Source organism: Periplaneta americana, chromosome 5, assembly GCF_040183065.1.
Source record: "Periplaneta americana isolate PAMFEO1 chromosome 5, P.americana_PAMFEO1_priV1, whole genome shotgun sequence".
In the NCBI taxonomy this organism is placed as follows: Eukaryota; Metazoa; Arthropoda; class Insecta; order Blattodea; family Blattidae; genus Periplaneta; species Periplaneta americana.
In genome coordinates, this window is record NC_091121.1 from 164,208,753 (window position 1) to 164,236,085 (window position 27,333).

Sequence of the window (27,333 nt, forward strand, 5' to 3'; positions counted from 1 at the left end):
ATGCAGTGAAGGGCAGCTGGGGAGTCACTAAATATGCGCGCTTTGCTTTCGTTCTTAATGCACCATTTCATAGCTTCATCAATTGCTAGAAGTTCTGCCCGAAAAACTGTGCAATAAGGAGACAGTTTTATCTTGGTGCAAAATATTTCATTATCACTGTGATAAGCAACAAATGCGCAGCCTACTTGTTCTTCCAGTTGTTTACTTTTGTGTCGTGATCCATCTGTATACATGTGGTAGTCGTGTGTTGAGGAACAGGTGAGGAGGAGTTGTCCTTTGATGGAATGCGTGGGTGGCCCACTGCTATGTGATCCGCTAACTGTTCAATATTGTGGTTGTTGAATGCTGTAGTGGACTTTTTTTCGATTTTTCTTTAAGTCAGATAATTGAGCTCTGTAGATTCCAGTAAGATTTAATCATAATGGCAGGTTACCTCCAAGATGTCTGTAATCTGAGTGACCTTTTTCCATTTGTACCACTAGAATTCTCCATCTTTCATCCCAAATCCACTAATAACAGGCAGCATTCAATAGATGTGATGTGAAGAGGACGTCCAGCCCTAAAAGGTCAGTGCACTATATGGCTCGAGAAAGTGGTATCGGTATTCTGTTTGCAGAATACTGAAATCTGTAAGTTTTTACCACTACAAATTACAGCATTTACACACAATGCAAGAAGAGGATCAACTCAACAGGCAAACACATTGCACAACTGGATCACGCAATGTTTACCTACTGATCAATCCTTTCTTCAGCATGCTCTGTTCAGTGACAGACGCTTATTCTTTCTGGACAGGCATGCTCATACACAAAATGCACGATACTGGTACAAAGGAAACCCAAGATGGATGCGTGAAGCTAACAACCATGGTGCTCCAAAACTTATGATGTGGGGTGGAATACAGTAAAACCCCGATAAGATGCTGTTCAAGGGACCGGGTGTAAAATGTGTATTAACCGGAACCGCGTATTACGCGGGTATACTAATTTTGACTTATATACAGTATCTATTAGCATTTTTTTTATTGAAATACATGACTCATGAAAGGTAATACAGTATTACTCCATTATGTAATTTCTGTACTGTACATCAAAGACATTTACAATATGTACTGTACTTAATTTTTTCGGAAAAAAAACCATTCATAGTTGCTTGCCGTGTGCGTGTTCTCAAAGTCCTCATGTTTATCACACTTCAGTTTCTGCGATTACATCCTCCCGACGTCGCAGCTGTAGTGATAGAGTCGCGATTTTTTATTATGGTTCTTAATGTCGATGATGCGATTCCTAATGCATCAGAGAGTTGTTTCTGAGTAAGAGTACTGTTCTCATCATACTTTCGTAAGATTTCCAATTTCTCCGACATAGAAAGGGCTTTTTGTTTAACACTCACTGAAATCACATTCACAGACACTTCAATACACAAAAGGACAACAAACTGCCCAGCAAAAATTTCCAGAATTTATTTCGGCCGAGTGAGGAATGCTGTTTGAGAGAGAGGTTAGCAAGAGGGTGAGGTATTGTAACTGTATGTAGGCTTTAACCACGCAGATGAGTCGAATAAGAGAGCATAACAAGAGGGTGGAGTATACTAAGGCATGAAGCATGAAGGTTTAAATGCGCAGGTAAAGGGTCGAATACCAATACTTTTCAGGTTAATGGCACCAGTGAGTTCAATGACCAAGATGTTTCATTGCTGTTACAGTACATTGCTGAAAATTACATGTAAAATATTCCACAAAAACAGCGTATTATGCAGGACTTGAGCGCAACAAACGGGGTATTTTATAAAGGCATTATATATGAAATGTGCAGGGACCGGACAAAAAAAAGCGTATTACACAGGATAGCGTAATAAGCAGGCGCGTCTTATCGAGGTTTTACTGTATTAAGTGATATGGTTGTGGGACCATATTTTTTTGGCAGAAAAGTAAACCAACAAAGCACTATAATGGAGTTCCTGTATGATCTTCCACTGAACAAATGGATAAGAATATGGTTTCAACAAGATGGGGCCACAGTCCATTATGTTCTAAGGTGGGGCCACAGTACATTATGTTCTGACAGTTTGCCAGAAATAAAATAAGACCAACTGGTGTGCACTGGGTTGAACGAGATGGTCACCACACCTCACACTTCTTGATTTCTTTCTATGGGGATTTGTGAAACAGCACGTTTTTCAGACAGAGCCTACAACTATAAATGACTTGAAACAAAGGATCACTCATGTTATACAACACATCTCACCTGCAACACCTTTAAGCATGACAGAAGAATTTCAGGATCGAGTGAGGCACTGTCTTCAAGTAAATGGAGCACATTTGAAAAATTTGTGCTAGTGAACATAATGTATACAATTATATTTCCAATTACAGTAACATTCCAGATTTGTCAACTGACTTCTGTGTCATACAGAATTCCTGACAATGAACTATAGAAATGCTGCAGTAAGGTATTATGGATTAATATGATCACCTGCCACTCTGATATGCTGGAGGCGTGGCATCAACTCGCAGTCAAAGCAACACATGGTATCTCCTGTAAGGAAGCGTGTGCCCTTTCGTCCCAAATGTTCGTTGATCTTGCGCAAATGCGACATCAGACTGTTAGTTTTGCTATCATCTTTCTTCAACAGCATAAGTTTCAGTTTCTGTAAAGCAAAAAACACACTCTAAGATATAGTGAACAACGGGGAAATAATTATTAAATTAATGGCTCAAGGAAATTAAATGAGGTTACAAATACTTATTTTAAAATCAATAAGTGTTAAGATTATCTCTTATGCTGGTTTTGTTTCGAAATGTGAATATCTGACTTCGTGCATTACAATATCTCCTCCATCGATCTAGTTGGCTCAGACAGTAACATTTGAAACCTACAGGTTGAAGGTTCAAACCCCACGGATGGCCAATCTGAATGGGGTTTTTCATTAGTTTCCCTCAGATAAAAAGGCAAATGCTGGATTGGAAATTTACATACCATGATTCATCACATCTCAATCACTAAAATATCATAAGCATTAATCAAAATCTAAAATCAGTTACACGAACACAAACCATCTACAAGAGAGTCCTGATTATCCAGACTATTCTTTCTCAATAGCAATGGCCCGCTCATGGAATTCGCTGCCTCTGGAAATCAGGGGTAGTCTTAGTCCTCAGTTGTTTAAAATTAGGTTTAGAAATATTTTAAATGCAAAGAATTAGTTTTTTAGGTATAATTTTAATTTATTATTATTATTACTATTATTATTTTACACAGTCATTACTTTATTTTTCCATTAACACTTATGTCTAGGTAATTGTCATTGTCTCAATGTAACACGTGCTGTGCTGATCATACTAATTCTACTATTCCTTTAGTTGTAAGGTTATATTCATATGTATTAATTTTTTTTAAGTTAATACTGTATACTAGAATGTATTTTCCTGTTTGTGATTATGTATTCAGTCTCTTTTTTATTATATATTTTTTATTATTGTTATTTTAAAGTTAATACTGATTATGTATATGTATTCAATCTCTCTTTTTTACTTAATTATGTTTATTATTATTTTTAAGTTAATATTTGTATACCGGTATGTATTTTTCTGTATGTGATTTGATCCTGGTTGAGTGGAAGAGAAGGCCTGATGGCCTTAACTCTGCCAGGGAAAATAAAACTATTATTATTATATAGGCCGAGGGCAATCAGGATAAGAAAAAATCCAGATAAAATGGAGAGTGAGAACTCTACAATCCTGTAATATTAAAGGGACAAAGATCGGACTCAGTAATGTAGAAAGACGTTACTCACATGTAAATAATAAACAAACATTCATAATACAATACAGTATGTAACTGGCTTCAACAACTTTGTTACTGTTCAGTACTGTATATAAGTACACTACTGTAATTAAAAAAAAAAAGCAATCCGGGTAATATGGAAGGCCGGATAATCGAAGTACAGATAATCAGGACTCTACTGTATAACACACGACAACAGAAACAGGAACTAGTAATGGGGTGTGACTTTCAGATTCATGATTTTGTCGCTGTAACAGATTTGTCACTGGTTCTGACTGTGATTATAGTTCCAAAATCACTCATTACTGATTTCTATAAAAGCTCAAATAATCGAATGTTATGGAATAGGACAGGACACATCACTTGTCACCAGTTAAAAGTGATGGTTTGGGTCTCAAAACGAAGATTTGTGCGTGGTACATTACTGGATGCATCAAGCCTTTTGATTGCAATATTCGGATTCATTCCGGTTTTGTTCCAAAATGTATTCTCCTTGCACAGAAAAGTAATTATAATCCTTAATTTTTTTTAAATGACCACAAATTGAAGACTTGAACCTAACAAGCTGGGACTTGCAGCAAAAATCAATCAATCAATCTTCTTAATGTATCCGGCTGTTTGCTGACAACATAAAGTTCACTATAGTCCACTGTAGTCTATTCAGTTGTTGTTTTTCACGAGAAATGAGGAGTATTTTGATTGGTGTTCATTATAGATGCCTGTTTCTAGTAGCCAGAGGTGGGGTGTAGTCAATATATACTGCAGGGCTGTGTCTTCTGCAACTGGTACTGATGATTTTAATTTACTTGTTTTGTGGTTTATGGATGGACAGTATAGAAGAATGTGTTCCAGATCTTTATCATGATTATTACACCACAGACAAGTAGGATTATCAGAAATGTGAAATCGGTGTAGGTACAATTGAGTGACAATGTGACCTGTTCTGGTTCTTGTTAAAAATGTTTGAACATGTCTGGGCAAGTTTTTGTACATTTCCAGGTCATTTGGTTTCTTTTGTACAGACTGTAAAATTTTCCTTTGTCAGAAGAGAGGCAATTGGTGATCCATAGGTTTGTAAAATGAGACTTTACTGAAGCAAAAGCATTGGATAGAGATGTCACTTGAAGAGATCTTGGTTGCAAATATGTTGCCTGTTTTGCAATATTATCGACTTTCTCGTTTCCAGGCATACCACAATGACTAGGTATCCATTAAAATGTTATTTCTTTTGGAGTTCTTTTAGTTTACTTAGTTGTTTCTGAATTGGAATAATTCTATGTGCATATAGGTTTGGTACATTAAATATAGCCCCCTTGGAGTCGTTAAGTGTGCAAATAGATTTTTCAGAAATTTGAGTAACACACTGAAGACCAACATCAATAGCTAGCAATTCAGTGTCAAGACTGGAGGAGGATGAACATGGTATGAAATAACTTTCTTGATATTTTGGAATGTAATACCCTGCTCCTGATGTCCCATTATTAGGATTTAGAGATTCATCTTTATAAATTGCATAAATAAATCCATCTTGCAGCAACAAGAAACTTCTACATTATGACTGCTGATATAACCGTTTGAAAGTGATATGTATTGCCTGCCATCATCTTTAATGAACGACTCTGTGAATGTCAAGACATTGCAACACTCTCAATTGCCAAGAATCATCCAAACACAAAAATCACACTGTGACAAAATCACTATTATCTATCACGGCGATTTTTCCGGAGCTGTGATGGAAAATGCTGTCACACCCCACCTCTAACAGGAACTCAACAGTAGCAATGGCCTTTTGATATACCTGAAGATCCTACTCACGTTATGACAACAGATGTTAAAGTGTGTGTAAATAAACTTAACAAAACAAGAATATTTTCTCAATTACCTGTTACCTACTTCAACCCTCAAAGATTGATGATGATGATGATGATGATGTTGATGATGATGATATTAGGCAAAATAATTTAATAATCATTGAGCTTCAAAACTGTGAAATGCATTGCGGGTCTCTGCAAATTACCATTTCTCACTTTTAGTTCTGCTCTAATTTCTAGTGAGTACCAATCTTGCTATCCTGAAAAATAAAACTGTACTGCATTGTAGAGAATAGTGAAATGTGGAGTAAAATAATACAATGAACAGTAATTAAAATATAAACATTACTCTCAATTAAGAACGTGGGTTGAAGAAATTTGAAAAAATTTTTCCCGCTTCTGTTTTGCAAAATACTGCATTTGTAAATCGTTCTCAATTCTTCTTCAACAAACCATCAGCTTTCTTTTTATCAGTCTCGATTTGTTTTATTGCATTAACTTCATATTTCACACTTAAAACTTTTCTCTATTTTACACCTTGCTCCATTTTACTGTATGTAATACCTGCTTGCAAACTGAATGTCCGATGTTACAGTCTGTACTGGATTACAGAATGGTACACAATTTGTCCCGCTATTGCTTGTAAAGGGGTGCTGACACAACAGAAGGAAGAGTTTGGTCTACTTTACAATTTCTTTTCTTAGAATTCCAACTCTTCGTCCGTAAAATTTTTGTGTCACAGGAAATAAAAATAGTATATGTCACTAATGACATTACTAGCTACATGCAAATTCCTTCAACTGTCTCTGTTTAATATATGAGGAACATTATTTCTAAAGAATTTACACTATTACTAGATGTCACTATAAACGAGTTGGTTATCTAATAAATTATGTTTTCCACAATTCTTTACAACTCTTAATATTCTACTTCTTTTATTTTTCCAATCAACTTTTATCTAGCAGTTTCGTGCTGTAGTGTACTCTGTAAGTTTAAAAGTTACTAGAATGTGTATCTGTTGTCTGTCTCTCAAAGGCAGAGATTTGGTTATTAATATACATAAATATTTCCTCGCACAACCTCTTTGTCTTTCTTAGGCCCGGTGTCTTCAACCTTTGTTAAAATGCACCTAACATAGTGTTAATTAACTGGTAGTTAAAAGTATGAATTGCTGTTAAAAATATTGCGTTTTTTTCAACTTTACATTTCACATTTTAACATTCTGTTTGTTAACTCTCTGTTAGGACCAGAGATTCTAGAGTTTAACCATAACCTATAACCAAGTATAGGCTCACTTCTGTTTTCTGAACCCTGACAATTGCGATTCTCACTTGTTTCCGTTGTTTGATTCAGAGAGGATAGATGTCTTTCTATTCTCTCAGGTTTGATTTCTGCTTCTTTCCTCGTTTGTATCACAATAGTGTGGAGCAGCGTATTGGTATTGCTGTTATGAAATGGAAAACACTGGAACAAAAAGAAATCGTGGGACTAATTTCTCTTTGTTCGAAAGAAACCTTCTGCTGGACATTATTTCGAAGTATAAACCAATTAATGAGAATAAACAAATAAACGGATCTACGAGTATGCTGAAAGTGAAAAGTGAGACTTGGCAGAAAATAGCCTATACCTTTGTATGAACTTCTGGTCTGTCAAATCACAGAAATCATCCCCTCTGTTTATGTATTCATGGATATCATTTTCTAAATAATCCAGATATGTAAGTTCAGCATCAAACGCATCAGCCATATTGGATACTTCTATGCTAACAGAGAGTTAAATGATTTAACTGCATGAAATTGGGCAGTTAAATTAACATAGGTTTTAACAGCCTGTTGCTACTAACAGTAGTTGAAGAAATGCTTCAACTGTTAAGTTTACAGTTAAAATGGAATAACACACTGTTATAATTTAACAAAGGTTGAAGAAACCGGGCCTTAGCTAAATACTTTCTTATCTGAAACAAATGTATCTTAAATGTTCAGTTATTAGTTTACTAATAAATTATGTTCTCTACAATTCTTAATATTCTATTTATTTTATTTTTCCAACCAACTTTTATCTAGCAGTGTAGTATATTTTGCTGTTACTGGTGAATTTATGGCGATAATACATTTTCTTTACCTACTTCTCAATTCTGACTCTTAACTAGTCTCTGTAGATTACAAGGGACCTTATTACAACTTACGCTGTACAGGTTCTCAACAAGAGTGGCGACTTCCTTATCTTGAACGAAAAGATTGTGACCACCTGGAACATTCTTCATTATGTGCCGTTCAATCTTCTCATTTTCCAGCACTGCAAGTCCATTGTCAATGAGAATAGGTGGAGGTGTTGCTTCAAAGTTGGTCCTGAAACACAAATTTTAGAAGAAGTAATTGACAGTTATATGAAAGTTCACAAAATCTTAAATTAATAGATATTAAACAAGAATCAGTAAATGTTCATAGAACCTGTTCAAAGCACCCTTAAAATTATTTTCGATGGCATCACTAAGAATTTTCTCATCCACCTTTCTTTCTATTATTCATTTTTCTAATATAAAATGATTTTATTCATTAGAATCAAATAACAAGGCATAACATAAATAACATTTATGCTCGACCATGCCGAAATGTAGTAATTATACACCTCGTAGCAGACCTTTAATGCATGACATTAAAGTACACCTACTCATTAAAGGTCAGGTCTTTCGGCCAATGACTCAGGTTACAAATGTCCAGCCAATGACAGGTCAGCTTTCTACCGTTATAAAACCGCAAGTATCGATTATTCTCGGATATGCAATCGAAAGAGAATTAGCGAAAAGTCACGGAGGCTGGAAATCCAATACTGTCGCAGAAGGTTATGTTCTGTTACTATAATAATTAGTGTTAATTGTAAATAATATTCAAATAAATTCAATTTGTCATCTCGTTTTCCAATGTCTAATTTTATTGCAATGTTATCTCTGTAGGTTCTTATGGCCTAGCAAGGTCAATGTGGATATCTGTTCCTCGGAAAAAATCAATACTTCCGCGTCTGCGCACATCTCACAACATACGGGACATTGCTCCAGGTCAGATACAATAAAATTAATAATAAGTTAGAAATATGGTCGAGCATAAAAAGTCGTATGAAACTCGCCTATAATGGTAATTAAGAAGCTCGTATGAAAATTATGAAACGAGCGCTAACGCTCGTTTCATAAATATCCATACTCACTTCTTAATTACCTTCATTATAGGCTCGTTGAATAATGTACTATTTTCACACAATTATTTGAAGTTGCATTTACCATATTAAGTACTACAACTAGAAAATAAGCAATAAGCAATGAACAATTTCAAACAATTCATCATCATCATCATCATCAGCAGCAGCAGCAGCAGCAGCAGCATCATCATCATCATGGATTAAGCCTTATAAGGCTCATTCCGGTCTCATTTTTTTAAACACTGTTGAGCCCATCTTGTTTTCGGTCTACCAACTTTTCTTCTACCTGTTCGGTTATAGTTCATCATCAGTTTTGGTATGCGGTCTGCTTCCATTCTTTGTATATGTTGTTTTCAATCGTTTCTAAATTGTTTTATTCTGTCTATTAATTTAAAAATGCTTAGTTCCCCCCTTATATCTTCACTTCTTTTCCTATCCAGTAAGGTGTAACCTACAACAGATCTCAGAAATTTCATCTCTGCTGCTTCTATTCTTTCTTCTTTTTTAGTCAGGATCCAAAATTCAGACCCATAAAGCAACATTGGCACTGCCATTACCTTATAAAATTTAATTTTCGTTTCTTTTCTAATACTTTTTAGGGATCTATTAATGACACCGCATACATAGCTGAATTTATTAATCTTAATTTGAATATCTTCATTCTTCATATAAGAAATGTTGCACCCAAGCCAATTGAAACAATTTATCTATTCAATAATTATACCTTCCAAGACAATTTTGGCTCTTAATGTATCTGCTCCTCTAAATGCTATAACTTTTGTTTTGGTAATTGAAATATTTAAGCTAAAACGTTTACTTATATTATTTAATTGGAATAGAGCCCTCTGTGCCCCGTTTTCAGACCTGGATATTAAAACTTGGTCGTCCGCAAAGAGAAATGTATCTAAGAATATATTTAACTTTAATGCACAAAATCGCCTATAGGCCTACTCTATACACATGAGATGGTACCGGCATCACGAATTGAACTTATGTCTCCAGGATACCAGTCAAGACATGTTATGTTAATTCTATGGCATAAAACAACTCTACACGTTCATTCTGGAAAATACTACTGGAGAAAATAAAATGGCTTTATATTTGTTACCTTAATGACAATCGAATGGACTTAGAAATAAGCCTATCTAATACCTACCTCAAAAGAACATAATATTATATTGCTAAATACAGTATAGCGTTTTGGATGTGAAAAGATCAAGAGTATTCCTACGAAAGTATAAGAACGCACAGAATTCAATTATACGAGTAGCATTATATCTATAATTGTTGCTAGGCAACGAAGAACCATTATACATATTTCATTACTTAATGAAAAGGCTACACTAACATCAACAAACAATAAGGGACAAAACATTGAAGTACTTGGCCTGTATCAAAGGATCTGAAATTCTGTGAACAAACTGTAGAATTAGCATTTTTTCTCTTCCCATCACACAGAGTTCTGTAAAATAATAATAATAATAATAATAATAATAATAATAATAATAATAATAATAATAATAATAATATCACCAACAACAATAAAGCATATCATGTAAAAATTACACTATTTTCATTTGAATTTTCAGCCTTTCAAGAAGATCATGACAAAGTACATGAATATCTTGGGAAAAAAAAAAAAAAAAAAGAAATGTTGTAGTTTTGATTTTAAGTTCATTTTATTATTCGTGTTTATGAAGGGGGGGGGGCTGAATGGTTAATTGAAAAAATCGGATAATCTGTACCATAAAAATGTTCCGTAAATTTAATGAATAATATTTACACTTTGGTAAATTCCTGTATGGCCTTCTATTTAACATGCTAGGTAGTGGATCAAAGTTCACAAATTTAAGTCTCATTGTCAACGATTGCGTTTTTAAGGGGCAAGGAAACTCCTTGTAATGGCTGCCTGTGGATAGATATGAATAGTAGAGGTCTCGTGTTGCAGATTTACATACTTTACACACTCTAAACTCATATCCTGTAGCGACATGAGCCACAGTTCCTCTTTCCCCAAACCACTTAATTATTTACAATTTTTTTCCCCAATACTTAGCCCAAGAAGATTTCTTTTGACACCCATAGAAGCCTTTTATATAGAAGTTATACAGTACGGCAATTCGATCAGTAGACCATACTGTGTAAGGGTAAAGGCTTGTAATAACACTCTAGAAAAAATAATATATACAATGTACAGTAGGCTACTTCTTATATTTCTGTAGTAAAAAAAGTGAGAGAAAGACAGACGGATAGCCTAATCCACCAATCGGTTAATAGGGTGACGGATAATCTGAGTTCTACTGTAATTAAGATTCATTCATTCATTCATAGTGCTCTGTCCAAGAGCTGGTCTTTCACTGCAAACCTAGCATTCTCCAGTCTTTTCTATTTTCTGCCTTCCTCTTAGTCTTCACATAATATGATCCATATATCTTCTTCTGTCCCGAACTCTTCTCCCATTCACCATTCCTTCCAGTGCTTCCTTCAGTAGGCAGTTTCTTCTCAGCCAGTGAGCCAGCTAATTTCTCTTTCTCTTCCTGATCAGTTTCAGCATTATTGTTTCTTCACGCACTCTTTCCAATACAGCTTTGTTTCTTATTCTGTCTGTCCATTTCACATGCTCCATTCTTCTTCATATCCAAATTTCAAATGCTTCTAGTCGCTTCTCTTCACTTCGCCTTAATGTTCATGCTTCTGCCCCATATAATGCTACAATCCAAACAAAGAACTTCATTAGTCTCTTCCTTAGTTCTTTTTTCAGATGCCCGCATAAGATGCTCCTTTTTCTATTAAAAGCTTCCTTTGCCATTGCTATTCCCCTTTTGACTTTCTGGCAGCAGCTCATATTATTGCTTATAGTACACCCCAAGTATCTGAAGCTGTCCAAATGCTCTACTGCCTCATTTAGAATTCACAAGTTCAGCTTCTTTACTTTTCTTCCTATCACCATGATCTTCGTCTTGTTTGTATTTATCTTCATCCCATACTGCTCACAGCTGTCATTTATCTTCAGTAGCATATCAGTTAATATCATCTCCTCTTCTGCTAACAACCCCATATTATCATGCATGTTACATATTATCCTATAAATAGGGGTAATCTTGGCCATAAACAACAAATATCAACCCTATTTGTAACTTAAAATAATAAATATTTAACAAACGAAGAAAAAAATATTAACTTTAAAAATATGTGCAGTGCATATGATACTTTTTTTTTTGTCTAATTTATTCCAGTTTATAATATTGAAAACAGTTCATTTCAGAGGAAATGGCGAGGAAGTACGCCATGCAATATATTACCCTATACGGTCTTGCAAGGAGCATCTGCGAACCTCTGGAAAAAGACCTAAGGAAGAGATTAGTGAAGTGCTTTGTTTGGAGTGTGGCATTGTATGGAGCAGAGACACAGACATAACGGCGAAGTGAAGAGAAGCGAATAGAAGTATTTTAAATATAGATATGGAGAAGAATGAAACATGTCAAGTGAACAGACAATAATAAATGAAGTTGTGTTGGAAAGAGTGGGTGAAGAAAGAATGATGCTGAAACTGATAAGGAAGAGGAAAGGGAATTGGTTAGGTCACTGGTTAAGAAGAAATTGCCTACTGAAGAACGCACTGGAAGGAATGGTGAACGAGAGAAGAGTTCGGAGCAGAAGAAGATATCAGATGACAGACGATGTTAAGATAAGGTGAAGTTTTATTAATGTACTGCCAGCATAGGAAATTAAAAACAAACACTGAAAATATCTTAGTTTTGTAGTGTGGAGTAGTAGAAACTCGATTTGATCACTGGGAGAGCTGTGGTCCCACCCAACCAGTCTTAGATTCCTTACTTGTATAGGAAAATCGTCGTACTTGAAGGAAGAAGGCGTTGTGACGTTATTTGAGGTGGAGTGGGAGAATGATTGCAGTGTCGCCAACTGTGGTAACCATTCATATTATCTTATATACCTAACAAAACCTAACCTAACCTAACTTGCTACACACCTATTGTAACATTCCTAACGTTTAGCACACCTGTTGTAACATTCCTCACAGTTTCATTTCGTTTGCCGATATTGGCATCCCTGCTACGCCTATAGCCTGCCGTCTGCTGGAACTCAAGAGTCATCTAGTGGAAGTGAAGTGAAACTGCGACTCTGTTAATTACGTTTCCGAAGTTGTTTCTGTGTTATCTGCAAGAATTATTGTGTCACTGTAGTGATAATTGCATTTATATTGTACAATAAAAATTGAAATGTGTCGTGGCTGAGATAAAAGTGTTCTAAATTGATTTCCAGCGCCACAATCCCAGTGATAAACGTGTGAATATTCGTTAAGAGTCCGTTGGAAGTGGCAGTAGAGTAATAAAACTTGACCTAAGATAATATATGGATCATATGCGGAGACAAAGAAGAAGTCAGAAAATAGGAGGGACTGCAGAAAGCTGGGTTTGCAGTAAAAGACCTGCCCTTGGGCAGAACATTATGAATGAAAGAATGAAGGTCTTGCCTAAAAACTCTTGACCCCCTTGTGAAGCAGAAATTGTAAGGACGCCTCTGGAAACAATATAATATATTCATAGCAATCTAACAATGCTATCTCCAAGAGGAAGCTAATAGCGCAATTTCATATTCAGCTTGTAGAACTGTAATCAGGTTCTTTTATCTAGCTTACTTTGTTCACTTCACTTTGAAGAGACTGTTTCAAAATCCACTTACCTGAAATCAGGAGGTGGCTTTTGCATGTCGACTGTTGTCACTTTGAGGCTGATGGTTTTAAGTTCAGCCAGCAGGTACAAATCCATGAAGTATTCCTGGCAGAATAAACATGCTCCTTTTCTACGTCCATCGATTGTGGAAGCCTGAAACAAAACAATGAAAATCTGTTAATGACCAATCCAATATAAATAGCATCAACAATTTAAGGGGAGAGGATGGTATTTTTTTTTTTGTGAAAAAATGAGTAAATTTTCAAAAAAAAAAAATACTCTTTGATATGTGTGGAATGCATTGCATAACATTTCGTCAGTATTTGTGCCCTTATCGGATGTTGAGACGCCATTTTTAAACTTCCTGCACTATGGATTTTTAAATCACTCGCCCCCCTTTTATCGGTTTACGGTAACTTCATTTTTTTGCTACATTGCCAGACAAAGATGGATATAATTTCTGAACTATTAAAGATACATGCATGAAATTTAGAACACATATTCTTTAGACTATTAGGAAACTTTTCTCTGTAACAGAATTTTGTTAATTCATTTCATTTTAAAACTATGTCCGTTTTATGCAAGAAAGGAATTCAGAAAAGTGTTATTAAAGATGGATATAATTTCTGAACTATTAAAGATACATACATGAAATTTAGAACACATATTCTTTAGACTATTAGGAAACTTTTCTCTGTAACAGAATTTTGTTAATTCATTTCATTTTAAAACTACGTCCGTTTGTTTGCAAGAAAGGAATTCAGAAAAGTGTTATTACATTTTAATTGTTTATTTTACAAACGTAGGGACTATTATCAAAATTATGTTACAGACAGTTTGTAGAGCATGCTTTTGCAAGTACATTGCAAAAAACGGGATGAATCTACCTTTAAAATGGTTTAGATATATCGGTTTTAGTACACTACTGCATTGGGTATATTTTTTTCATATCTGGACCCCCAAATATATATATATATATATATATATATATATATATATATATATATATATATATATATATATATTTTTTTTTTTTTTTTTTTTTTTTTCAAAATATTTATTTTTGGTTGAGTTGCTACAGGTATGAGCTCTCTATATACAAAAAATTAATATTTTACACTAAATAGGAAAATGTTTTAAAAAATACCGTCCTCTCCCCTTAAATTAACATGTATTATTTCATGCATTGTTTCAAACAAAACTTCGCTCTTCCATCTCCTCCACGAATTACTCACTAACTTCCGTAGAAATATGTATGGGGGAAAAAAAACACACACACATGTACAAGTGTGATATCACATGAAAATAAACTTGGAATATCATATTCTAAGAAAGGAAAGGTGAGAAACCAAGAACTTCTTGAAGCCGGAACGGTCCAACAAGGCCCAACAATGATGATGAAGGAGAGGAGGGGGAAAGATGGGAACAATTTTCTTTGTTTTCCTCCTTCCTCTTAGTCTTTGTATATGATCCATGTAACTTAATGTTGTCAATCACTTGATTTCTTCTGCCTCGAACTTTTCTCCAATTCTCCAATTCCATTTAGTGCACCTTTCAATAGACAGTTGATTTTTTCCCTTTTGGGTGAATCTTTCCTTACGTCTCAGCCACTAATAAATAAATAAGAAATACCTTGAAAGTAGTATATAATAATTGATGTGATCACTGGGAGAGCTGTAAGTCTACCCAATCCGCCCTAAATACGTACCTTACTTATATACGAAAATCGTCGTGCGCGAACAAAGAATACCGCCATATTTCTTTAATGTAACAATGGGTTTCAGTGTTGCCAACATAGTAATAATAAACACACCTAATCAAACCTAACCTAACCTTTCTCATAATACTACCCACCTAATCAAACCTAACCTAACCTGTCACATAATACACATCTAATCAAACCTAATCTAACCTGTCACATAATATCATTTCGTTTTCATGTATTGTCGGCTCTGCCAATCGTGTCGGTTTCCATCTAGTGGAAGTGGATCGTACTAATACTACTAATTTGAAGAGGAAGCAATGGCGACATTCATAATAATTACATTTTACATGTTTCGTGATATACTAAATGTGTTAATGTAGTAATAATTCTCTATATATGATACAATAAGATTTTAAATGTGTTGTGGTTGTGATAAAAGTATTGAAAATTGGTTTATGGCGCCACATTGGCAGTGGTAAAAGTGTGCAATATTCGTTCAGTGGTTGGTGGATGCTCTAGATTGACAATTTTTTTATTTTATTGGGTTATTTTACGACCCTGTATCAACATTTAGGTTATTTAGCGTCTGAATGAAATGAAGGTGATAATGCCGGTGAAATATGGTTGTGAAACTTGGACTCTCACTCTGAGAGAGGAACATAGGTTCAGGGTGTTTGAGAATAAGGTGCTTAGGAAAATATTTGGGGCTAAGCGGGATGAAGTTACAGGAGAATGGAGAAAGTTACACAACACAGAACTGCACGCATTGTATTCTTCACCTGACATAATTAGGAACATAAAATCGAGACGTTTGAGATGGGCAGGGCATGTAGCACGTATGGGCGAATCCAGAAATGCATATAGAGTGTTAGTTGGGAGACCGGAGGGAAAAAGACCTTTAGGGAGGCCGAGACGTAGATGGGAGGATAATATTAAAATGGATTTGAGGGAGGTGGGATATGATGATAGAGACTGGATTAATCTTGCACAGGATAGGGACCGCTGGCGGGCTTATGTGAGGGCGGCAATGAACCTTCGGGTTCCTTAAAAGCCATTTGTAAGTAAGTAAGTAATGCCGGTGAAATGAGTCCAGGGTCCAGCACCGAAAGTTACCCAGCATTTGCTCGTATTGGGTTGAGGGAAAAACCCCGGAAAAAAACCTCAACCAGGTAACTTGCCCCGACAGGGATTCGAACCCGGGACACGTGGTTTCGCGGCCAGCCGCACTGACCGTTACTCTACAGGTGTGGACTAGCTTGACTAATAAAACTCAATTTCTGGAATAAACTAAGAAAAATGACGGGACTGAATAAATCATGCGCAGATGAAGATCTTCCAGTTATAGCCAAGAAGGATGAGAGATGCTATAACCTTACCAAAATTGCTCTCATGTGACATAAGTTCACACTCTGGCGAATCTTTCCTTCCTTTGTCCCCCAAGCATTGCCAATGCGAACGAAATACGCAGCAGTACTTCGTTGTGCATTTATTAAAATGAAATCGCAATTAGCAACACGTAAGCAAACTACTACAGACACAATGACGTCCATAACATACATAAAGATGGGAACGATATTTCGGATTTTACGAAATACCGATATTTTCGTTTCGATATATCGTTATCGAAATTTTGATTCAATATTTCGTATAATATATCGGTTTTCTTATAAATTTATTCTTAGTAACTCTTGTGTTCACAATGAAAATGGTACAGACTTTATTTCTTCTGATTGCAAAACATTTTAACGACAATTATTACTTTGTATGACGATCACCATTCTTTTTAATATTCTTCAGCCTATTTGGGATGGAACGGACCCAACTTTTCACAGTATGAAGGTTCAATATTGTTCCATTCTATTTGCAAAGCATTCTTAAGGTCATTCCTGTTGGATATATTATGTTTCCGGACATTCTCTTTCAGCAAATTTCACAAATTTTCAATTATATTTATGCCTGGAGACTATGGAGAGGTGTCCAGTAGATAAGGGCAATTATAGAACTGCCACATAGGCCTACGTACTTTGTGCGAGATGGTGCGTATTTGCTTGGTTTCCGCACAAAACCAATCCGCGGAAAGTGGGCAATTATAGAACTGCCACATATGTACTTTGTGCGAGATCGTGCGTATTTGCTTGGTTTCCGCACAAAAGCAATCCGCGGAAAGTCTAAAATTCCATATTCAGTATTCCCAACCGAACACACATAACAATTTCCCTATTCTTACCGCTTAAGTGACATATTGATTTTACTGCTTTAGGCTTTTAACATATTATTTTTAGAGACGTTCAATATAGTAATAATTATAAATTGGAAACTTACCACTGCAATTTCACCTAAATTGCACTGTTCATTATTGTTTTTAAATATTTGCAAACATTAAGTAAACTCTACATCTCCACTGTAGTTACTGCATTCGTGATGCAAGTAACATTAAGGAAGCCGTGAAAAAATCAACAAGATTCCAGACTCATCCAAAGAGTTTGTAATACTATATATACATATTACAAACTCTTTGGACTCATCATAGACTGGGGGGGGGGGGGAAGACATATGTATATCACGGCCTGCTGGAGTATAGTAAACACAGAAAACATCTATGCTGTGAAAGTTCATGTTAACTTCACAATAAAACGTTAACTGGATCTGCGTTTACAAGCTTAATGTAATGTATATGAGGAAGTAAAACAACCTTCCAAGTGCATTTTAAAGAGGATACAACCATCCTTGCAGACTATGCGTAGTTCCGCTTGGCCGCTACCTTCATGCTGCTGTGGCTGCAAGATTTGTGACAATGAAGTAATAACTAAATGCTAGGCAGACGTTGCAGCAATTCTAAGCTGAAAGTACCGCTAATTTGTCATGATGTAACACGAAAGGATAACCTCCTCGACATTACCCTGTAGGTAATATCTAGGAGATTTATCCCCAGGCGAAAAAATAATCAATATAGTAGGTGTTATTGCGATACAAGCATGGTAAGTGTATTATAACAGAATCGAGGGAAAAGTTACAGAAGCCGAGACGAAGTCGAGTCTTCCTTATTTCCGAGATTCTGTTACGCACTTAATACATGTATTGCATACTATTTTATGACCGATTTTAATTAAAAAATAAATTATTAGTAATCATTTTTAATTTAAATAAACAGTTTGCTTTGGACGCTCAAGGCTTCTAAACTTCTCATAGGTTGCATTAGTATCGAGCTTGGTGGTAAGGGATCGACGGGGAAAGGAGAGCGATTCTGACGTCACAAGATAGCTGAGAGCGCCAAAGCTCAAATGCTTCAAAGCAGTATCTCGTGTTTTTTCTTGTTTATGTTGTTTTGAATGCATTGTGACAGGTCAAAGGTGTGCTGTTGCGGTATGAAACAATTCTAACAATAGAAATAAAGAGTTGTCTTTCTTTACCATTCCTAAAGATTTAGGAATTAGAAAAAAATGGGTAACTGCGTGCAAAAGACAGAATAAATTCAATCCTGATATATACAAGCAGAGTATGCTCTGATCACTTTAAAGATGACTATTTTGTTCCTGATTTTCGAACAGCTTTAATGAAAATAAAGCCGAAACGACCGAGAATGTTAAAGCCTACAGGTAAGTTTAAATAAATCACATAGGCCTATATAAGTAGCCTACATTAATACCAGCTTTGCATAATAATAATAATTATGGTTAGGTTCATCTATGTTAACCTTCAAATTATTTTCTTTCTTTTGTAATTTCTGCTGGCTCGTACATAACTTACAGTTAACAAAATAATCATGCTACTTATACTAACAGTCGCATACCGAAGGGGTGGAGGTTTAGCGACTGATACCAGTGATGCTTTTTCACTATAATTCTCGTTATATTGATTTTATATTAACGATTTATGACATTTTGTCCTTATGGCATATTCAGCCTCATAAAAGTCTCCAGTGACAATTCATTATTGAGTTATAATGGTTACTGTAAATGAACGTGTGGCTGACATTTCATTGCCGATACATGCTCCTTTTTCCAAACTTTAGAATGAGATATTAAAAAGCATTCAATGTTAGAATTTTTATAAGCACAAGACTGGAAACTGGCATACGAAAACGGATGGCAGACACTGAGAGCATACGAATTGTTAAGAAATACAGAAAAATAATGCAGTGGTAAGTGTAAGTGCAGTTTTTATATACACGGTATAAATACTTTCAACGTATTTTATATTATACCATGATACGTACACAACTGATTTATACCCATTGCAATGTTTTTATTTCTGGCGGTCTGAGTGTCCTGGTTTCGAGCACGCAATCGCACACATCCTTGAAACAGATTCTTCCATGTGTCATCTACCGGGAAATGGTATGAAATAATGGAAATTGGACAGGATGCTGTTCATGCCTTACATCAGCGGTCATCAGCATAGTGCACCCTCGGGCTAGCGTCTCTTACCCGCGGATAAGAGGCGTGCATCCATGGCTGCTGGCGAGTTTGCTTTCTACCTCTCCCTTCTGTACAAGTGTATATTCCGATACACTTCTTACCCTTTACCCATTTCAGCGAATGCTGACGACCACTGCCTTATAATAAAAAAAAAACGGGAGAATCCCGAGAAAACTCCCAATTGCGACTTGTTCGCCGCAAGTATCGCTATGGATTTTTGAAATGAAAAATCCAGGCCTCATCGATACTCGAGTGTTTTTTTTTTTTGTGTGTCCACCGACAGAAAAATGCGTAGAGATATTGCGAACTTTCGTTATTCCAACACAATGAAGTACACGAGTAATATGCGTTACAAGAGCGGTATGTTGAAGTTTTCATGTTCGAGGAAAAGTTTGAAAAAGCGAAACGTAGTTGAGCTTTTTTAATTTTCGAGAATTGAAAGAAAACATACCGCTCGTGTATCGTACATTATTTTGTGCGAAGATCGTTTATTACATACCTGAAAGAGGAATTTCTAATCAGTTGCAATGACATCTCCATCTTGGTTTCTGTTCAATGACGGAAAATTTGCAAAACAAAAATATCTATCTTCAACATTGTTGCTTTAAAATGTTTTCTGTGTTTACTATACTCCAGCAGGCCGTGATATACGTCTGTCTTTTTTCCCCCAGTCTATAAATGCGAACTTAAAACAAACAGCTTCCTTAATGTTGCATGCATCACGAAATGCAGTAACTTTAGTGGAGTTGTAGAGTTTACTTAATTTTTGCAAATATTTAAAAACAATAATTAACAGTGCAATTTAGGTGAAATGGCAGTGGTAAGTTTCCAATTTATAATTATTACTATATTGAACGTCTCTAAAATAATACGTTAAAAGCCTAAAGCAGTAAAATCAATATGTCACTTAAGCGGTAAGAAGAGGGAAATTGTTATGTGTGTTCGGTTGGGAATACTGAATGTGGAATTTTAGACTTACCGCGGGTTGGTTTTGTGCGGAAACCAAGCAAATACGCACGATCTCGCACAAAATAAATTACCCGTCTCAGCGGTGTGCGCTGTGGCGTAATGGCAGCTTATATGGATACAAACTTGGCAATCAGAGTGCGATTTCGGGTGAGCGAAGTGGATCTTTAATTTTGCATCATTCTGTGTTACTCCAGCAGACACTCCTGTACTTGGAGTGTGTGGCATACATGACTCATCATTAGAGCTGGGACGAAACGGGTCTAACGAGGTCCAATCCTTGAAAGCAGGTAATTGTTGTGATTATGATGGCGGTACTGTTATAAAAATAAGTGTCGGGAGCTAGCGACCACAGAAGCGTGGAACATGCGCAACTCTGCTATCACGTTCAAAATGTGGAATTTGCATGAAACTTCGTATTTTAATTCACTGAATAACCCTAAGTTAATATTACATTTAAATAACGAAAATGATACAAAGAAAATCAATAATTCACTGAATAACCCTAAGTTAATACTGCATTTAAATAACGAAACTGATGCAAAAATAATCACTAATTCACTGAATAACCCCAAATTAATACTGCAGTTAAATAACGAAAGTGATAAAAGGAAAATCAATAATTCACTGAAAACCCCAAGTTAATGCATTTAAATAACGAAACTGATACAAAGATAAAATCAATAATTCACTGAAGAAGTTAATACTACATTTAAATAACGAAACTGATGCAAAGAAAATCAATAATTCACTGAATAACTCCCAGTTAATACTGAATTTAAATAACGAAACTGATAAAAGGAAAATCAATAATTCACTAAAAACCCCAACTTACTGTAATGCATTTAAATAACGAAACTGATACAAAGATAATCAATAATCCACTAATCAATAATATTGCATTTAAATAACGAAACTGGTGCAAAGAAAATCAGCAATTCATTGAATAACCTCCAGTTAATACTGCATTTAAATAACGAAATGATAAAAGTAAAATCAATAACTCACTGAATAACCCCAAGTTAATACTGTAATGCATTTAAATAACGAAACTGATACAAAGATGATCAATAATTCACTTGAATCACCCCAAGTTAATATTGCATTTAAATAACAAAACTGGTGCAAAGAAAATCAATAATTCATTGAATAACCCCAAGTTAATACTGCATTTAAATAACGAAATGATAAAAGGAAAATCAATAACTCACTGAATAACCCCAAGTTAATGCTGTAATGCATTTACATAACGAAACTAATACAAAGATAATAATTCACTGAATAACCCCAAGTTAATGCCGGTACTGAATTTAAATAACTAAAGTGATAAAAGGAAAATCAATAATTCACTGAAAACCCCAAGTTAATACTGTATAATGCATTTAAATAACGAAACTGGTGCAAAGATAATCAATAATTCACTGAAAACTCCAAGTTAATACTGCATTTAAATAACGAAAGTGATAAAAGGAAGATCAATAATTCACTGAAAACCCGAAGTTAATACTATATAATGCATTTAAATAACGAAACTGGTGCAAAGATAATCAATAATGCACTGAAAACTCCAAGTTAATACTGTATAATGCATTTAAATAACGAAACTGGTCCAAAGATAATCAATAATTCACTGAATAACCCCATTTAATACTACATTTAAATAACGAAAGTGATAAAAGGAAAATTAATAATTCACTGAAAACCCCAAGTTAATAGTATAATGCATTTAAATAACGAAACTGGTGCAAAGAAAATCAATAATTCACTGAATAACACCAAATTAATACTGCATTTAAATAACGAAAGTGATAAATGGAAAGTCAATAATTCACTGAAAACCCCAAGTTAATACTGTAATGCATTTAAATACATTATATTATATGTTACAATTATCATCAAAATAAATAAATAAAATAAGAAAAAATAACGAAACTGGTGCAAAGAAAATCAATAATTCACTGAATAACCCCAGTTAATACTGCATTTAAATAACGAAATGATAAAAGTAAAATCAATAATTCACTGAATAACTCCAAGTTAATTCGGAATATGTATGATAAGAACTTTGTGTTAAATTTTAACGTACCTTGTTAACACAAGAAAGTTCTTATCATACATATTCCGCAGTGATACAGTGTTAAAAGTTGTGTAATTAAGATGTCCAAGCTAATGCTACATTTAAATAACAAAACTGATGCAAAGAAAATCGAACACAAACTAACACAACTTTTGCTACAAAAATGTGTGCAACGATTCGTGTGAGACAAGCTGTAACAATGTGTAGCATGCAACAAAATGTCATACCGGTACTTCAGTTTATATCACCCTTGGCTTACTGTAGTATCACAGTCTAGTATATACAGTCGCGAAGCTCAATACGTAGTAAATATGCTAACATTAGATAGTTGCTCACCACTAGGATTGCTAATATCGCCTCATTACAGGCAATGCAAAATAGAACCGTCACAATCTATTGTTTCTAGCACCCTCAAAACTCAAGCTTCGTGACTGTATATACTAGTATCGATATTAAACCTGCAACATCTTCGTTCCAAGACCAACGAGTCTACCCTCGACTATTCCCCGAGCTTGGTTAGCACAATTCACTCCGTGGCTGAAAAAGTAGCAATCGATAGGGCGGATTTACGGAAATGTATGGTTCCAAGACTGTAATAAACACACGGACAATACAGCACGATATCCCCCACTTACTCATCTCCGATTTATTTTCTTTCCTTTTTTTGCCATTCTCTCTTCTTTCTTTGTTTTACGTATATTATTTATTTATTTATTTATTTATTTATTTATTTATTTATTTATTTATTTATTTATTCAATTATTTTATATTTCCATTAATAGGCCTACGGTCTTCTTTAACTTACTTATTTAACGACGCTGTATCAACTACGAGATTATTTAGCGTCGATGTGATGGTGATAGTGAGATGAGGCCGAGGATTCGCCATAGATTACCTAACATTCGCCTTAAGGTTGGGGAAAACTTCGGAAAAAACATAACCAGGTAATCAGCCCAAGCGGGAAACGAACCCGCGCCCGAGTGTAACTCCGGATCAGCAGGCAAGCGCATTAGACGACTGAACTATGCCGGTGGCAATAAGGTCATCCTCACCCCATTTGCTTGCTTCTCTCTTTCTTCATTAATGAATTTACATATTCAGTGGTTTTCAACTCAATCGTTTTAATTATTTTTGGGGGGTTTCTTTCATATTCTTTTTTATTTCATTCACACTTTCTTCCTCCACTTCTTTTATATATACTTACTTACTTACTGGCTTTTAAGGAACCCGGAGGTTCATTGCCGCCCTCATACAAGCCCGCCATTGGTCCCTATCCTGAGCAAGATTAATCCATTCTCTATCATCATATCCCACCTCCCTCAAATCTATTTTAATATTATCTTCCCATCTACGTCTCGGCCTCCCTAAAGGTATTTTTCCCTCCGGCCTCCCAACTAACACTCTATATGCATTTCTGGATTCGCCCATACGTGCCACATGCCCTGCCCATCTCAAACGTCTGGATTTAATGTTCCTAATTATGTCAGGTGAAGAATACAATGCGTGCAGTTCTGTGTTGCGTAACTTTCTCCATTCTCCTGTAACTTCATCCCTTTTAGCCCCAAATATTTTCCTAAGCACCTTATTCTCAAACACCCTTAACCTATGTTCCTCTCTCAAAGTGAGAGTCCATAAAGAACAACCGGTAATATAACTGTTTTATAAATTCTAACTTTCAGATTTTTGGACAGCAGACTGGATGATAAAAGCTTCTCAACCGAATAAAAACAGGCATTTCCCATATTTATTCTGTGTTTAATTTCCTCCCGAGTATCATTTATAATTGTTACTGTTGCTCCAAGATATTTGAACTTCTCCACCTCTTCAAAAGATAAATTTTCAATTTTTATATTTCCATTTCGTACAATATTCTCGTCACGAGACATAATCATATACTTTGTCTTTTCGGGATTTACTGCCAAACCTATCTCTTTACTTGCTTCCAGTAAAATTCCCGTGTTTTCCCTAATCGTTTGTGGATTTTCTCCTAACATATTCATGTCATCCGCATAGACAAGCAGCTGATGTAACCCGTTCAATTCCAAACCCTCTCTGTTATCCTGGACATTCCTAATGGCATACTATAGAGGAAAGTTAAAAAGTAAAGGTGATAGTGCATCTCCTTGCTTTAGCCCACAGTGAATTGGAAACGCATCTGACATATATATATATATATATATATATATATTTTTTTTTTTTTCTCCTGACACTCCTCTATCCTCAATGATGAAACAGATAATGAACATATTTCCGACATCAAATATTAGATGTTATCGTGGCGTAATTAGCTTAACTCATTAAGTTTTGAATTAAACAAGTGCAATGTAAAAAATAAACGATTCTCTAGAGGCAAATACAATCTATGCAAATCTGTAAATTTTGAGATACTTTCCTAGGAAAGAGGTTTCACAAAACTTTTTTATATTTCCATGTAGCGTATTTCTACTCGTATAATAGGTTAATTAAAATCACATGATATCTTCCGGGCTTCTCTTATCATAATCACAGCTCTGCAACAAGTTCATCGTCCTACTTTCACTTTTATATACATTTATATATAAATATTACCCATTAATTAGCAGTCTACCTAATAACATCACTATTATTCTGCAAGTCAATGAAATGGTTATAACAGTCATGATTATAAAACAGTGCAATAATCTTTTTAAGTGAGAGTGTGGAGGTTAGACTAGTTCAGAGCACAGCATTAACTTTCTCACAGTTTTCCCTTTCCGAGATTCTTTCAGAACAATGAAAATGAATGCATGTACAATACAAAGCATTTTCTTGAAATATGGTATACAAATATAACATCTTCTGCTTAAGGAAGTACAGGATGTTAAAAAAGTCACGTGGCCAGTTTCTCCAAGAAATGTTTAATTTGGCTTAACTAGTTAAATTAACAGCCTGTTTATTTTTAACGTTTGGTTAATGTATTTTCCATTTCTTAAACATCATTTTGTTTAAAACAACCAACACTTAACTATAACAGTCGTTAATATTATTTTAACCACTCAATAGCAATGATTTTGCACATATAAGGCAATTTTTTATTGGCTGATATTATTCTTTAAATTCTGTATTGTAGAGTATGTCATGAAACACGTATAAAATCATAACCTGGTATTATACAGTAGGCCATGATCGATAAAAAAGAAGACAAAGGAAAGTTGTAGGTGACTATTATTGAATAATAATGTTATTAAGAAGTAGGTTATAGCACTTACTATAATAATACCGGACAGCTAGCAGTTTTACGTGCGAACGACGATGGTGCTGCTATCTACCTGCCGGGATGGAGATACTCGCGAAACAAGCTGTAATCAACTGCAATGTATATCGTTGCTGGGCTAGTTAATTTGTTAATAATTTTATGAATTAGTACTAGTGTTAAAATGTCAGGGTGTATATGTGCTGTTTATAATTGTGACAATTGCAGCATTACAAATTGCTCCAAATCGTACTTTCGATTTCCGACAGTTCATAAAACGTACCTAAGTCAACAACATTCTTTAGTAGGCCTAATTCCTTCGTCTTTGTATTGATATAAAAATACAAATTAGTTTTTTTTTATTTAGACCTAATAAATAAATAGAAGTTAAAATGTATTGGATTTCAAGGTTTTATCAAATTAAGCTTTATTGTTGTCCACATGCCTTTACTAATTATTACAAGCATCAGATTACTATCAATTTTATCTTTGCAGTTGTCAGCAATGCGTATATAAAACATTACTGTAAATTCATTTCTAATATCGGATTGATTTTGTCTCGGTAAACCAAAGAAAAAATATGTAACAATTAATTACGGAAAGTAATATGAAGTATGCAATATTTCTCATAATATGCAGCTTTGATATAAGATAATTTTACATTAAATATTATTAAACATTTCTTAAGTGTTTCATATATAATTCCACATTAGTAATTCACGTTCTAAACAACAGTTCGAATCTCGCTATGTTAATATTTGTATATGTGGACGTAATTCCATCCCTCTGCGCTAGATGTTAGATCCGCGATTTTTCGCACTCACGCCAATGCTGCTAGTATATAGCTGTCCGGTATAGTACTAATGCTAACATATGACTTCTCAAAGAAGGAATTTTTGCTGAAACCTTTTTAATGTAATGCTCACTGTGTATTTTGAAACACTATTGACAATGACTACAGTTGGTTGAAAAGAGCCAGTATCATAGAATCAAGAATAAGTAGTAGATGTTGAATTGGAGTAAGTGGTCTATTTCTGGTTGTAGGATATTCAAATCTGGTTTAAATTTCTTGTGAAATTTTGAGGCCTACTTGCTTTGAAAATCTATATTGTCATTGAGTATCATGCATAGTATATAAATCATCATTCCTAGTTTTCTTGCCACGTTGAGATCCTACATTTTCTAAATATTCAATATATAATATCTCAGCATCAAAATAAGCAGCCAATATGATGATCAGTTCACTTTTGAAGAATATCTCCCCTATATTAGCTTTCAAAAGTATCTTTAAAATGTTATATTATCAGTCATCCACGAAACATTCCTTAAACAGAGACATAAAATATTATTTTCACATAAACAATTCATTAAATGGCGATCTTATTCGTGTTAATTGTGTAAGCATGTGCGGCTTACAGCTGTTTCGGTGCTTCTTCACACCATCCTCAGAGCCTACTATATCTCGGCATCATCT

General features: G+C 34.9%; 1 protein-coding gene across 2 annotated transcripts in view; it reads right to left on the reverse strand.

Moving 5' to 3' along the window:
- The window catches only part of Clic (chloride intracellular channel protein 5), a 340,626-nt gene that overhangs the window by 33,268 nt on the left and 280,025 nt on the right, over positions 1 to 27,333 (reverse strand). For both annotated transcript variants that reach the window (XM_069826752.1, XM_069826751.1), the window contains exons 2-4: positions 13,493 to 13,635; positions 7,782 to 7,944; positions 2,475 to 2,649 (exon numbers count right to left, since the gene is read on the reverse strand). In XM_069826752.1, coding sequence (XP_069682853.1) covers positions 2,475 to 2,649; positions 7,782 to 7,944; positions 13,493 to 13,635 — 481 coding nt within the window. The remainder of the gene's footprint in view (positions 1 to 2,474; positions 2,650 to 7,781; positions 7,945 to 13,492; positions 13,636 to 27,333) is intronic.